At 40.3% G+C, this 16,640-nt stretch overlaps 1 protein-coding gene across 3 annotated transcripts in view; it reads left to right on the forward strand.

Annotated features, from left to right (window-relative positions):
* The window catches only part of TENM2 (teneurin transmembrane protein 2), a 2,186,131-nt gene that overhangs the window by 1,560,882 nt on the left and 608,609 nt on the right, over window positions 1–16,640 (forward strand). For all 3 annotated transcript variants that reach the window (XM_088454943.1, XM_088454942.1, XM_088454944.1), the window contains one exon: window positions 1,086–1,324. In XM_088454943.1, the coding sequence (XP_088311069.1) occupies window positions 1,086–1,324 (239 nt within the window). The remainder of the gene's footprint in view (window positions 1–1,085; window positions 1,325–16,640) is intronic.

Raw genomic sequence — 16,640 nt, forward strand, 5'->3', positions numbered from 1 at the left:
AGATGAAGGGTTTAGGTTTCTCAGCTACATTATCACTTCACAAGTAAGGAACTTCTACTGATTTCTTTTAAGATAACACATTTTTTGTTTTGTTTTTGTCTTTTTAATAAAGACAGCTCGTTTTAAAGTACATGATAGTGATACAGAGCATATACCAGTGCTATACACATACACAACTATCACAGTATCAAGCACAGCATATTCTTCTGCATGAATCCGCTCTTTCATCAAATGTTGCGTTACACTAGAATCATAATGCAGCATTTCGCAAAAGTTACAGTGTAATGATGCCATGAAGATGCTGGGTGACACTTTGTATTTGCACCTATGTATTAGAAAGAAGGAGAAACCATCTGGGTCTTTTGAGACTGGTGGGGATCTATGTACTAATCCTCAAAGAGAGATAAAGTGGATGGAGATAAAGTACCAACCAATCAGCTCCTGTCATTTTTCAAACACAGCCTGTAAAGGGACAGTTAGGAGCTGATTGGTTGGTACTTTTTTGTATTTCCAACTACTTTATCTCTCTCCAAGGCTTAGTACATAGACCACTTAATACTGTAGGTCTGTCTGACAAAAGGAATCGCCTCTCTCTCCATTCGTTTTTTTAAATGCTCTCAGGAAATCATAGTGTGTATACACATAATATGCCAGGTAGTTCATGTTATAGCTTATTGAACATATTGCGCCAAGCTTGAACTTTGTCATATGCATTAGGAATGGGTTAATAGGAGACTGTATGTTTAAATTTCATTTGTCATCTCCAGATGTCCTTTATTCATGTATTAAATGCTGTCAGTGTATTTATTTGACTAATAATGTTTGTGAACAAATGCAATATTATCTGTCAATTCAGCTTGCAGCTAAACATGTCTGTGTACATTTACACTTGCATGAATATGTGACTAGGGTATTGGTGATTGCATTAAGGGAATTTTCCTGCAGGAGCAATAAGTTGGTAACATTTACAAACTGCGGCATGAATGGCTGTGACATCCCTGCTGCCACCTCTTCTTACTCCTTATGACAGGACATTATGAATGTCAATCAGATGTTTCATCATTGTGTCTCCTTATTCTTTCCAGGCACTTCTTGTTCAAGACATCATCAGGAACGACTCCTTTATTCAGCAGCTCTTCTCCTGGATATCCGCTGACTTCAGGAACAGTCTACACTCCTCCTCCAAGACTGCTACCCAGAAACACCTTCTCCAGAAATGCCTTCAAGCTGAAAAAGCCATCCAAGTACTGTAGCTGGAAATGTGCCGCTTTATCGGCTATTGCTGCAGCCATTCTTCTGGCTATTTTGCTGGCTTACTTCATTGGTGAGTTTATTTTAGTCGTTTTATCCATTTGTAGACATTTAGCATGTTACTAATTTATATGACATTACAGATTGTCTTTCTTTTGGACCTGTGCCCATACAGTCATTGACAACATATATTTGGTGGGCTACCGGAATCCATTGAAATTTAAACTTCTTGAACTCTTGTTCAGTTCTCACAAGTGTTTTGTCCAGGATCAAACAAATTCAATCAATATAGTTTAATTCATGTTTTTCTAAGTAATATGCGATTTTTGCATTTGTTTTAGCTGCAATATGTTTTTCCCATTTATAATCTTTCTACATCAAATAATGTAATGACAATTGTAATGAAATTCTATGTATTTAATCCTCTGTATGGGACCAATATAGAATTGAGCATAAGTCGGCCGTAATTGCTTTCACCCTGCGTGCATGTAGACAAATAGATGTATTTGCCAGTACTGTATGCACAGCAGACTGCTTCCATCCATACCCTTGGTTTCATATTATTATCATTTGAGAAAAGTCTGTCTGAAACAGGCATAATTACATGTATGAGCAAATCTGCATGGCCCACATTTCTGCCAGCCTATGCGCAAACTCTATGTTACCACCCAGTAATACCCCTCCAGATGTAAATGAGCTGCAATTGAGCTCCATACTACTCTCTGCAATACCTTTACTTGCATATGATTGGCTACGAAATGTGTGTAGTGTGAAAACATGCAAGATACTGTACATCATCAAAAACAACTTACGTTCATCTCTTCATTGGCCCGTAAGTCCACGTATAAGTTATTCCTAACTGGATGTGACAGATAGGCTGCCCAATGCAGTTTGTATAAGTTCATTTAATTTCTGATGATGATTCAATCATTTTGTATAGTTTCATATTTATGTGTATACAGACATCTATATTGTTAGACTAGACTGTACAGATGTGCCCTCATACACTATTGCCGTAGTCGCGCCAAACAGCCCTTCTCAGCGAGCCAGGTCCCATGTGACTCAGCTTGCACCAAGCATCTTTTGCAGCTGAATATGCATCTGAGGGCGGTATTCAATTAGTTTCGCACCCGCGATAAATTTTCGCATGCCGGACTATTCGCCTACATTGCGTAATTTAGCCGCGGAAACTTATCGTGCGTGTTCCCGCTATTTGCCCTATTCAATTTCAGAGATGCGAAAACGGCGACACGCGAAGTCAGAACAGGCGAAAAGTGGTGTCAGAATCAAGGAAATCAGCCTGAACCCCCAAAAAAGATGCAGAGACATTGGCGATCAATGGTATAAACATTTCTATGTGTTTACTCTGTGTTTTGAATATCTTTAAGGTTAAGTGGTGACCTCACCAGTAAGCTGATCCCATTGTTACTACCAGTATTGTTGTTAGAGCGCACGTACCATTCTCTACTGTCAATCAATGTAGTAGTGCCCGTTTAGTCCTAATAAAACTGTTTGGGGTACTTAAGTTCGCACAATTGCCTCTAATTAGTGTCTTTGCACAAATGGTGAAGAATGGCATAAAGCTGTATTTTCTGGAGAAAATAAGTAGCCCTGTCAAATTTGGGGTACCTGATAATGGGTGTAAGCATATTTTAATGTCTCTAAAGTGAAGTTTTAATAAAAGTGAAATTCCTCCCTCATAAAAGCACCTGCAATCCCAAAAACACTTGGCCCCTTCTTAGAGCACCCCCAGAACCTTATTCGCTAGTTTGCGAAGTTATCCCCCCACTTTGTGCTTTTTGCCCCCAAATTCAAAGTACTTTTTTGGGGTGTATGTTAATAAACAGAAATTTGACAGGCCCAAACAGCGATCCCTGCCCTGTGGTGCCCTGTGCGATAGCAACAGCCGCACTACCCTAGCTACGGTCCTGGTCTTCGCGGCATATTTATAAAAGGATAGGACTCTTTTTTGCTTTTCCAATTTCATTAAAGGGCTTACCGCTACGGTGGCATTGCATTTGTTGGCAATAACCCTACCAACAGTAAAAAGTTACATTTTTTAAATACATTTTTCTATGTTTTTAATCTTTTCTTTAAAACAAAGTAAACTGAAAGCCGCAAACTAATGAGATTAAAGAGACTATGCCAATAAAGTCGCTAGTTAACTGTTGCCCCCAGAGACGACTGGCGGAATGTGTGCAGCAGGAGCCCTTCTGCCCACCTCCATGCTTTAGATCTCCTGTGCTAGCGTCATCCTTCCGGCTATATCACCTACAGATGTGAGACGGCAGCACGATAAAGTGGGGCTCACTGCTCAGCCCACAGTGGGGCCTATCCTTCATGCACACATTATAGATAAGCCACTGGTATTGATATGCCAGGCCATTGATATTTGTGATAAATTACAGAGATGAAATATGTGGTTATAAAAATATCTTATTGTCACAAAGGCAGTCACAATGATAAATAGTTTTATTTAAAAAATGCCTGTTTTTTATTTTTCAACTTGAGTGTGATTGTGAAATTAGTTTGTAAGATTAATACACAAATATCTTAAAATACTGTATCAGGAAAAGGCATAGTGCATTTGACAGAACTCACATCACAATTATTATGTTGATACTGGCCACAGCACAAATATCCAGGCAGTAAAATAAAATAGCCAAACCCAGAAGTTACAATCAGCCAAAATTATCTTACAGTCAGGGCCGGATTATAGGCAGGGCGACAGGGACGATCGTCCAGGGGCCCCCACATCAAGGGAGCCCCCACACCCTGTCCCCTGCCACTACTACTTAGACTGGCGCTGCGGTGTTCCTCGGCAGGCAAGTCAGCTGGGCAGCGCTGAGCGCTTGGGCTCAGAGCGCGGCGCTGCTCCGGCCGGTGGTAGGCAGGCAGGCTATGTGCGGGCGTGACGTCAGAGGTCGCGTCGCGCAGCCCCACTCCTGCCCACCCCGCCTCAACGGCGTCTGATCGAACCCTGTCTGAAGCCCACAGAGGTGAGCAGACAGGAGGGTGACGAGTATGGTAAGTGAAATAATGTGTTTAGTTTTTTTAAGTGTGGTGGTGCTGGGCTGGCTGTGGATGGCACACTATTTTATTATATATATATTTATATATATATAATATACACTGTGTGTGCATGTGTATATATATTTACACATGCACACACAGTGTGTGTGTGTATGTATATATATATATATATATATATACATATATATTTATATATATATATATATATTTATATAATGTGTGTATGTATATGTATATATATTTATGTGTATGTGTATATATGTATAATGTGTGTGTATGTATATATATATATAATGTATGTATATATATATATATAAATATATATAATGTGTGTGTATGTATGTGTGTATATATATATATATATATATATATATATACATATACATACAGACTTTAATCCGGCCCTGCTTACAGTTCCTTGGAGTTTTAAATCTGCAGTGCCCTGCACTAATGTCTGGCTCTGGGATACAGCAGCCAACCATCTTCTGGATAGTCACATGAAAAAAATCCCTTAGGAGTTCTGGAGCCACTTTAATAATGCTTCAACCAATCAGAGCTCAGTAACAAGATTCCAACTTGTATTTGGAATGGAGAGAGCTATATATATATATATATATATATATATATATATATATATATGTGTGTGTGTGTGTGTGTGTGTGTGTGTGTGTGTGTGTGTGTATATATATATATATATATATATATATACACAGTCAGGTGCATAAATATTGGGACATTGACAGAATTTTCATATTTTGGCCTCTATTCACCGCCACAATGGCTTTGAAATGAAACAAACAAGATGGGCTTTAACTGCAGACTTTTAGATTTAATGTGAGGGTAATTACATCCAAATCAGGTGAACGGTGTAGGAATTAAAACGGTTTCTATATGTGCCTCCCACTTTTTAAGGGGCCAAAAGTAATGGGACTATCAACTCAAAAACTATTTCATGGACAGGTGTGGGCTATTCCCTCGTTATTTCATTATCAATTAAGCAGGTAAAAGGTCTGGAGTTGATTCTAGGTGTGACATTTGCATTTGGAATCAGTTGCTGTCGACTCTCAATATGAGATCCAAAGAGCTGTCACTATCAGTGAAGCAAGCCATCATTAGGCTGAAAAATCAAAACAAACCCATCAGAGAGATAGCAAAAACATTAGGTGTGGCCAAATCAACTGTTTGGAACATTCTTAAAAAGAAAGAACGCACCGGAGAGCTCAGCAACACCAAAAGACCCGGAAGACCACGGAAAACAACTGTGGTGGATGACAGAAGAATTATTTCCCTGGTGAAGAAAAACCCCTTCACAACAGTTGGCCAAATCAAGAACACTCTCCAGGAGGTAGGTGTATATGTGTCAAAGTCAATAATCAAGAGAAGACTTCACAAGAGTGAATATAGAGGGTTCACCACAAGATGTAAACCATTGCTGAGCCACAACAACAGGAAGACCAAATTAGAGTTTGCCAAACAACATCTAAAAAAGCCATTACAGTTCTGGAACAACATCCTATGGACAGATGAGACAAAGATCAACTTGTACCAGAGTGATGAGAAGAGAAGAGTATGGAGAAGGAAAGGAACTGCTCATGATCCAAAACATACCACCTCATCAGTGAAGCATGGTGTTGGTAGTGTCATGGCGTGGGCATGTATGGCTGCCAATGGAACTGGTTCCCTTGTATTTATTGATGATGTGACTGCTGACAAAAGCAGCAGAATGAATTCTGAAGTGTTTCGTGCAATATTATATACTCATATTCAGTCAAATGCTTCAGAACTCATTGGACGGTGCTTCGCAGTGCAGATGGACAATGACCCGAAGCATACTGCAAAAGCAACTAAAGAGTTTTTTAAGGCTAAAAAGTGGAATGTTATGCAATGGCCAAGTCAATCCCCTGACCTGAATCCAATTGAGCATGCATTTCACTTGATGAAGACAAAACTGATGCCCCAAGAACAAGCAGGAGCTGAAGACATTTGCAGTAGAGGCCTGGCAGAGCATCACCAGGGATGAAACCCAGCGTCTGGAGATGTCTATGTGTTCCAGACTTCAGGCTGTAATTGCCTGCAAAGGATTTGCAACAAAGTATTAAAAAGTGAAAGTTAGATTTAGGATTGTTTAGTTTGTCCCATTACTTTTGGCCCCTTAAAAAGTGGGAGGCACATATAGAAACCGTTGTAATTCCTACACCGTTCACCTGATTTGGATGTAATTACCCTCAAATTAAATCTGAAAGTCTGCAGTTAAAACACATCTTGTTTGTTTCATTTCAAAGCCATTGTGGTGGTGAATAGAGGCCAAAATGTGAAAATTCTGTCAATGTCCCAATATTTATACACCTGACTGTATATATATATGTATGGACCACAGAATAAAACACCCAGGTTTTGGGTACACTGAAAGCCGCCTCGTGTTCTTGGATGTTTTTATATATATATATATATATATATATATATATATATATATATATATTATATACACACACACACAGGGGTGTTTCTATAAGTAATGTAACAAGACCTGTCACGTGTGTAATGTTCTCTATTTCATTCCAATTTCCAGCCAGGCCAGAGCAAGTAGACAGTAGACCACTGCTTCCTCTCACGGCCATTAGACTGCCTCATAGCAGTCATACTGTCCCAGCATCAGTTGTAAGATGGCGGGCTGGCGGAAACATGGTCAAACATTGAGGTCCACAATGTGATCAGAATTCTGCGTCTAAAGGGCACAACAGCATCTGAAATTCATAGCCAACTTGTCAAGGTCATATCACAGAAACAGATTTGGGTTTGGTGCACTGCCTTTGATAAAGGCAGAACAGACGTTCAAGTTGAGCAATGATCCAGCCGGCCAATCACGTTCACCAGAGATAACAATTTGTACCGTAAGGTCTGATTCAGGAAGACAGACGCATTCCAGTTAGTGATGTTGCTTACAAACTGAACATCTCGATGGGTACTGCAAAGCATCATGTCCTGGCTTCAGGTGCTAGATACTGATTTATTTTATGCCGGGATAGATGCCTTTGTGTACCGTTGGAACAAATGCTTAAAAAAGTACGGGGATTATGTGGAAAAATAATCAGTACCATACTATTGATTATACATATATGTACGAGATGGATAAAGGTCTTGTTACCTTATTTATTGAACCACCCTCGTATGTACTGTATATATCTATATATATAAAATGCTAACATTGCTCCTCACCTCTATGGGGGGATTCACGTGTGTTGTGCACCAGCGGCCACTAGATGGCCCCCGACAGAGCAATTCAATTATTGCTCCATTTGGGCGTTCACAGCCGCCGACGCTGACATTTCTACTCGTAGCCCCCCGAGCTGGCAGAAATGACCGAAAAGTGACCCGTTTGAGCGGTCAAACCGGACTTTCGAGGTCACGACAATGTTCAGGCTAAGACTGCTCCTCACCTCTATGGGATGGTAATTCAAGTGTGCACAACAAAGCAATTCAATTGTTTCTCCAGTCGGGCCCGCACGGACAGGTCTATTAAGTGAACAGCACGATATAGGGAGGCAAGACTATACAAGGGAGGCAATGCTATACAAGGGACAGCACTATACAAAGGGCAGGTCTATTAGATGGACAGCATCATACAGGGGACAGCACCATACAAGAGGAAGCACTATACAAGGAGGCAACACTATACAGGGAGGCAACACTATACAGAGGACAGGTTTATTAGGTCGACAGCACTATACAGGGGGCAGCACTATATATATATATATATATATATAAAAAGCTAACGCTGATACTCACCTCTATAGGGGGAATTCAAGTGAGTTGCGCACAGCTGGCCACTAGATGGCGCCGACTGAGCAATTCAATTGTTGATCCGTTCAGGCGAGCACGGCAGCTGGCACTGAATGTTCTACTCGCAGCCAGCTGAGCTGGTGAGCAGAAATTACCCAAAAGTGATGCGTTTGAGCGCTCGAACACGACTTTTCGCATTTGCAACAATATCCTGTCATTTTGACGGGCTGCTAACTAAACCTGTGTTCAATGCTGCTCATTGGCCCGGGTTGAAATGCTGGGTCGCTCAACCCGGGTTATTTCAACTGGGCCCTTTCACACTGCACAATAATCCGGGTTGCTGCGCATTCACGTGAAATAACCCGGGTTATTACTGGCAGTATGAAAGGGGTATTAGAGACTCTTGCATTAGAATGGGGCTTCTAGGTTATTACCCAGCCCCAATTCATACTGGTCAGGGACATCATTATTTACTATTTCCTAGTTCCACTTTACAACAAAATATGTTTTATTAAATACAATTTAAAATCTGAGAGTGGTAAATCCTTTAATTGGCAGAATGTCTCTCACATGGACAATAGCTAGAAGTAAAATATAGCTACATGTTATAGAGATATGGTTGTAGGCCAGCATACATAGTGTGTGGCTTATGTGATGACAGCAGATGTCCCAGGTATTTGTCATTCTCAGGTGGCTAATGTTATCCTTTGTCACCTTTTCTCTATCCTGCCTGAACAAATAATAAGACTGAGCAGACAGATGACATTTGTTTTTGTCATTTTCCACCCAAGCATGTGGCAAAGAGTTGAGTGCAGAGTGTGTAACAGATATGTGACTGGCTGTACAGCTGGATTGTATTGCATATGACAAAGAATAAATCCATCTGTGGCAAAGGGTTGGAGTTACATAAGTGCGAGAAGCAGTGTGGTGGCACACACACAGAAAACGTTCCCAGTCCTGCCACTTTGCCGAGGGTGTAGTTAGTGCTTCAGCCGCCCTAAGCTGCCCCAACACTCCTTATCTGAAATTGTGACATGCCTTCCAACCCCGTACTGTAACTGATCAGCTATGAAGTCACCAAGGAGCTCTATGCCCGTTTTATGCACAAGGCTGTAGGCTGAAATCCTGGTGATCGTACTTATTACTAGTGGCATAAGGCTCAGACAGTATGGCCCTGATTCAGAGCTGAACGCTCTGAGCAGAACGCTCGCTCTGAATCAGGGCCATCCTATTTAAATGTGGAGCGGCCTTATGGACGCTCGCATAGCTGTGGGTTACCACCCACAGCTTATGCAAGCGTCCATGATGATGGTCGCGATGGTCAAGACCATCGCGACCATCGGGCTTGCGACGAGACCCTTGCGGTAGGGTCTCGCTGCCGCAAGCCCAGGAGTGATTTTGGCTCTATCAGAGCCTAAGTCACTCCCACTGACATCATTACTGATGTCAGTGGGGCCGGACTCAGACGGTAGGCGTTCCCATGGGAACGCCTCCGTCTGGCCGCCACGCCCCCGGCACGCCCACCAAAGGGGGTGTGCTGTCAGTCACCATTGACAGCACGCCCCCTTTGGTGCGAGACCCCGAGCGACGTATTACTCGTCGCTCGCCGGGTCTCGCGCAAGTGCACGACGGAGCTCCCTCCGTCGTGCGCATGCGCATTCTCACAACATCGACCCGCTTGCGAGCGAACTTTGCTCGCGAGCGGGTCTGAATGACCTCCTATGTACAATGCTTTATACATATACTTGTGTATCATAAGTAACAATGTGGCTACGCCTAAGGTGTAATAATGATGATAGTCAGGAAACAGATATGTTGTATATACAGATAATGTGTCAGACTGGAGGTCATCCTAGCTTGTTGAATTTGGTAAATCTTAGTCAGTAGATAGTTCATCTAAAATGAGTACAATTATCCATGTTGTACATTCAGTAAGTCCCTGACTGATACCAGCACACATAGTACTATGAGACCTATCATGTTACAGCTATGTATTCTCTATGCCAAGGCTCAGTGGGCAGTGTCTTCTTAGCATAACTCTAAGGTTTACTGTACAAGTGAAAAAAATTCCAATTTAAAAAAGTTCCTCTGAGTATGCATATGCTTCTACTGTATCTATTTGGCTGCCTGTTTGTCTATCTCTGTGTCTCTAGCTGTGTGTCTGTAAATTGGTTGATATATTTTCATATACATTTATTCAATTTATTTAATTTACAGTATCTGAAAATGAAAATATATAGACAAATACTTGGAAAATACTATGTATATTTCAAAGTTTCTTTTGAGAACTTTTCTGGCAGGTGTCTGGTATAGGCACAAACTGTGTTATGTTTTTATAGTCCCTACAGACAACGAGACATCCCTAATGGGGAAATGTGACAGTTGTTCATCACAGTTTTACAGCTGTGTATAACATTAGAGCTGTCAGACAGGGGCAGGTCATTTGAACTGAATGATCCAGTTGTGCATGTTTGCTTGCTTACTGGAAAACCCTGGGCTTTATCATGCAGTACTTTGTATGTGTAAAGACCTAGGCAGCCAATAAATAAAAACTAAAGTTAAATTTAAGAAAAACAGGAACTGATTTAAAGAGAAGACGAAAAACCGGGAGTTCACTTTCTGGATTGCCCTCGTAATATCAGCTGACAACATCTGAAGTTGTCATTAGCTAATGTGGCCCAGCAATGAAAGGTTAATCTTTTCAGAGCTTGTGAAATTGGGCCAGACTGCAGTCAATAAATGGGACTGCAGTCTGCAGCGTTAGGGGCATATTATTCACAATCCACATCTCAGATGCGGATTGGATGTTATAAATTCGCCCAATATTGCAATGCAATATTTGAATACATTACAAGGATATATCAAATATCACATGCAGGGACAGAGCTTGCGATAAAACTCTGTCCCTGCGAATCCACTTCACATACTTTTCACTGTATTTATTGCAAACAATACAGTGAGAAGATGGCCATACAGTACATGTGCCAACGGCCCGCCCCCACGCGATAATGTGATCTTCCTCCTCCACCCTTCTGCAGAAACTGCTCCAAAAGCCCTTTTATACATTTATGTGATACTAAAATAATGTGAAATGGTGTGAAAAAACCCTTCTCGCATTTTTTTTAGTAAAACATAATATTGATAAATATGACCCTTAGTTACAGTAACTTACTGCAGGAGGTATCACCAAACACCAGGCTTTGTTAAATTGCCTCAATCCATAATTGTTTTGATAAACAGAATCCTAATCTATTGATAAGCAGACCCTTTACTATTTTACTGTTAGGATATTACATTTACACATCTGTCATTTTTTTTCTTATGCTGTGCCATATCCAGTAAATTAGCCAAACTGGTATCCCCACTGATCTCTACTGTCCAGCCATTAAAGAGTATTATTCGGTGCTTTTTCACCACGTGGCCATCTTTGCACATGTAGAGGCAATTTTTGAAAATATAAACCGGTTACAGTACAATTTCATAAATGTCCAGATTTCCCTATAGTCAGGGACCCTATTCTGTCTCTGGTGCCTCTTCAGGGAAGAGACATCAACTCTGAAGTTGAGAGCTGTACAACACGAGAAGGGCACTTATTAGGACTGGTGCACAGGAATATGTGCTGTAACCCATAACAACCAGTCACATTTTAACTGTAATTTTTCCACTGCAAACATCTATTTGTTTATGTACAGTAATACAGTTGCCTTGAATTACAGCATTTACATTTTTCAGTATTGTGTACTTTACGGACTTGCAGAGAGAACCCAAGTGTCCTACACTCATTATTATTATCAATCATGGTAGTGTCTAAATCCCCTTCACGGAGAGGACCATGACGTCATCAGCCAATGTCCAGCGTCATTCCCAGTGTCCAGCGTCATTCCCTACCATCCAAGTGGGCATAGAGGGGGAATATAACCTTGTGGCGAGCGTAGCGAGCCCAAAGTGTGGGGAGTGCAGAGAGCCCGCGAGGGGACAACTTTGTTCTTTAGGTTGGGACAACTTTCGGTACTTGTGTACATAAAGTACACAAGTACCATATAAAACATTCATTGGGTTTTCTCTGCAATGAGTCCGTAAAGTACACAAGTACCAATTTTTCAAGTATAGTAATTAATTATTTGATTCAACATAGTCTCTGAATTTTATTACAATGTACTGGAAACTGGTTGTTTTTTTTATTTTATAACTTCCTACAAATTGCGCGGATTCATTTTATTTTTTAGAGTTAAAGTGACTTTCCGTAAAAGCTATGGTAAATCAATGCTCAAAAGTAGCTATTGCATCACAAATGCAGTATTCGTATACACCATATACATGACAATCAATTTATTTTATATCACCCTAAATTCAGCCAGAACTATAATAATATTAGTTAAAATTTATTTTAAAGAAAAAATATAAATGTAGTGATATTTCTTCTGATCAACTGGGAACCTACAATAAATTTAATTTGCTTTCATCCTCAAATTATCAGCTATTAAATCTTCCCACACTTATGTACTTTAATTACATTAGTCTCAGTGGACTTCAAATAAGATTTTTACCTCAGAAAGTCATGGAAGTAGGATTTTTTTTTTCAAAGGCATTTGGGACTGAGAGGAATAAACAGAAAATGTTTTGCAGTGGTCGTTGAAGGTTATTTGCAGTGTTCCCTGGATAAATCTGTGTACCTCATTTGCTTGGTTGAATTTGTCACTCTTTTGCCATATATTATATTATGTATGTCATTGACCTACAGTATATTGCACATACAAACCACTGGCTTACTGGAAAATACAACGAGAGAGTATATATCAGAGATGTACTGTACTACTTATAGCACTATTAAAAGTTTACTATATCCTAATCTTTACTGAGAATGTCACTAATATTTAATGACCCAGCCAACGAGCATACCCTGTATTTACTACCCTCCGCTACCTACTTTTTGGGTTAGTACTCACAGTGCTGTTCTAAGGACTCTATTTATCAATCTTTTTTTTACTAAAATAATGTGAATAAATGTGTTTTTACACTTTTTTTCACATTACTTTAGTTTCAGTGAAATGTATTAAAGGGCAATTGTAGTAGTTTTTGTGAAAAACTACTCCAAGTCCTTTAATTCGCATTTCTTTAGGAAGCAGATCACATTTCCCATACTTGTAATGGGAAATGTGATCTGCCTGAAATCTACTCAGGGGGAATTGTGAAAAAAATACTGAGTATAAAACAGCGCTATAACAGCGCCTTCTGGATATAGCGTTAAGCAGGGTTCCCTGGCTCCTGCTCCTCCTCTGACAGGCAGAGCAGAACCGGGAGCCGCTCCCCTGTGATCAGCTTTGTGGTCTAAATAGACCACAAACTGATCACTGTAAAAAGAAAAAAATAGTTTAAAAAAATCAAACAAACCGCATACACTTACCTGCAGCCAGGAGGCACACTGATCGGTGAGCTGGTTGCCGGGGCTTCTGCACTGTGACCCCGGTCAGCTGTGCTGTAAACCAGGATCTCAGTTTATAGCACAGCTGACTGGGGTCACACACCAGGAGCTTGGAGTCATGCTGACTGGAGGAGAGCTCACTGATCACAGAGTGACCAGCTCGGAGGGAGGGGGGTGTTGACGCATGGGGGTGGTTTCGGGTGGGGGGGGCAGCCACGAGGGGGGTTGTGCTTGGGTGGGTGTAGCGCTACTACGCATTGGCGCATGCGCGGAGGCACTCACTGTTTTTTTTCTGAAAAATACAGTGAGCAGTGTGCAGGGAGGATTCGCAGGGACAGAGCTTTCTTGCAAGGTGTTGATACATTCTTGTGATTATTCCTAAATTCGCAATGTGAATTTAGGTGAAATGATCACACTACAATCTGAATTTTAAATGCGGATTGTAGTAAATAGGGACATGAGAGAGAAAACAGAGGAAATGGAAAGGGATCATTGGTTCCCAGTAAAAAGAAAAAAAATATATATACATACCAACCATATATAAATAACAAAAAGCATTTACAGCCCATCATCTGTTTACTAAAATGGCATTCCATTTACCTTCTATTACAATAGCCATTAGTGCACTATTCACAGAACACAGCTGCAGTCAGGCATATACATAAATGCTAGTAAGCCACTGGTGTATGTAGCCATAAATCTCTAGCATTGCCATGCTGTAGGTGCTTCCTGACATACAAATGCTGGTATATTTGGTAGAGCATTTAATACTAAATAATGGTAATAAAATAACCATGTTCACTACTCACTGATGATCAATAGAGCAATTCTCTTAACAGCATTGTCCAAGTATTCAGCAGTTAGTTTAAGCTTGGTGCAATGTTCCTCTTACTAACCTGCAGTATATGGTTTCCTCTGGAGGAATGATGAAAAAAAAGAACTGAATAAATATAAATAAATTGGTCTTCTGAACAACCTAAATTCTAATTCAGCACTGGTACTCCTCAGCTAGTTAAGATCACATTGGTTGCACTTTCTCTACTTGCACATTGTCAGTTAGTATCTTGCAGTGCCCCCCTGCTTCTGACTTTTATTTGTGCTAGGTTTCTTCCCTTTAAGTTTGTAATATTTTCAATTATTGTTTCCTTGGGGTATATTTATCATTGCTGGCAGCAGCATATCATCATCCAAAAGTCACTAAGTTTTTCCCGACAGTAATCGTCTGTCATTAATGTGCTGATTTTGATCTTACATCAATGGATATTATCAATGTAAGTACTTTGATTGTCCATCCCTACGCTGTGCAGGCTCCATCCCTCCCTGTGCGTTTGCTAGGAGGGAGAAGCCTGGTGAAGGCTTCCAGAAGGGATCAGGACATCCTTCTCCATTGAATCTCTCCTCATAGGAATGTGTCTAGTGGCATCAGCTATCGGGCCAAGCTTCAAAAGCTGAGATTTTTGGAACCTGGTAATTGGGTCAGACCATAGTCTTTATTAAAAATAGCTACAGTCTGCAACATTACTTTGCCTAATGCAAGATAGATCTCTGATATCTCTTGCATTTGGTATTTGTTATATGAAGGGAGGCACTAATAAATATACTATCATTTCAGGACTATTTTGCCTTTATCATTGCAGTCTTGAGGATTTGGTTTCAGTAAAATACTGTGAGGTTTTTGGAGATGTGGTAATGACCCTTTGATAGAGGCAGCAACATTGCTCCGGAATATTTTATGCAAATGACTTTTATTTATATCACAATAAATTGTGTGCTATATATTTTGCTGAGCCAAATTCAAGAGTCTCATTAGCATTTTATTTAAATTACATTCCAATATCCTGATTCTATTCAGCCAACATTTCATTTTCTAATGATCTGATTATTTCATTAACAACTGGTGTATACAAGCTGGCCTTGTTTTGTAAAATTGTGATTGTAATTTTTTTTTTTTTAATCCGCAAATTGTTTTCTATGGAAATCATGAAATTAAATCTGAAAATCTGACATTGTTTCTGTGAATAGGCACAGCCGCACAGATGTTCAAAATATTTTGGATAATATAATAAGTCTCATAGCAAATTGAACCTGAGAGGACAATTTCTACCAGCTAGGTTTTCCTTCTCTGGTTCTGATATGCTATAGTATGACATTGAGACTTGTGGCATTATCTTTTCATGGGCTAAATAAGTATGGGAGTACCTTTCAACCCTCCAGCGAATGACATCAGGACAGAGCTTTGGCAAAATCTGCCACTTTACAAGCATTTTACTCAGTGACAGCCTTTTCTTTTTACTGAAGCCATGCCACAAATCAACATGCCCACTTCCCCTTTGAGTAATGAAAAAAAAAAACTGTTGATGGGAAATGAATCAGTAACAAAAATAATTGCATCGCTGCAATGGGAGCTTTGAAGAATACCTGGATGGGACCCAGAATAATCCCAGACCACAGTGACATAGAAACTCTACACCAGTAATGTTTAATCTTCACTCTCTTTAAGTACTGCAGATCTGAACATTACATACAAAGGAAGGAGACTTGACTTACTATTCTCCCACATTCTAGGCCATGTATAACCTTCATTTTCACCAGGATCCCAAATATCACCACCCTCCTGAATGAGCAAGACCTCTATTAGGGAAATAGCGATTGGTCCTTCATAATAGTCATTGTAATAGCTGACAGTCACTTTGATTGGATGCCTAGACAGTGTCACCAGCCCAATAGCAATAGGGTGAATGGTGATGAATTTCTCAAATCTTAAACATGCCAATAAAAAATATATGTTTTGCAGTAGTATGAATGGAATTCCAGCTGTATGCAGTTTAATATGTGAACATGGAAGAGGCTATGTAAGTATGAGCGATGCATATCAGTTTTCTGCAGGACACCATACACATATACTGATAACATTTTGCAGCTAACTAAGCCACTCCCACCTAATAAAGAGAACAGATTTCTGGGAAATTAGACTATTATTGGCTGATCACTATCACTTTACTGCACAGAAAGCAGAGAGCATGGAAGCAGCTAGGAAGGGATGCTGGCAATGCTCTTACCATAGGGGCAGGGCTGCTAACATCATATTAAGATGAAGTTAACTAATGGGGCTAATCTCTGAAGCTATAGTAAATTAGGACAGACTGCAGCCCCA

This window comes from Taudactylus pleione, unplaced genomic scaffold (genome assembly GCF_031769625.1).
Source record: "Taudactylus pleione unplaced genomic scaffold, aTauple2 ptg000637l, whole genome shotgun sequence".
NCBI classification, from domain to species: domain Eukaryota; kingdom Metazoa; phylum Chordata; class Amphibia; order Anura; family Myobatrachidae; genus Taudactylus; species Taudactylus pleione.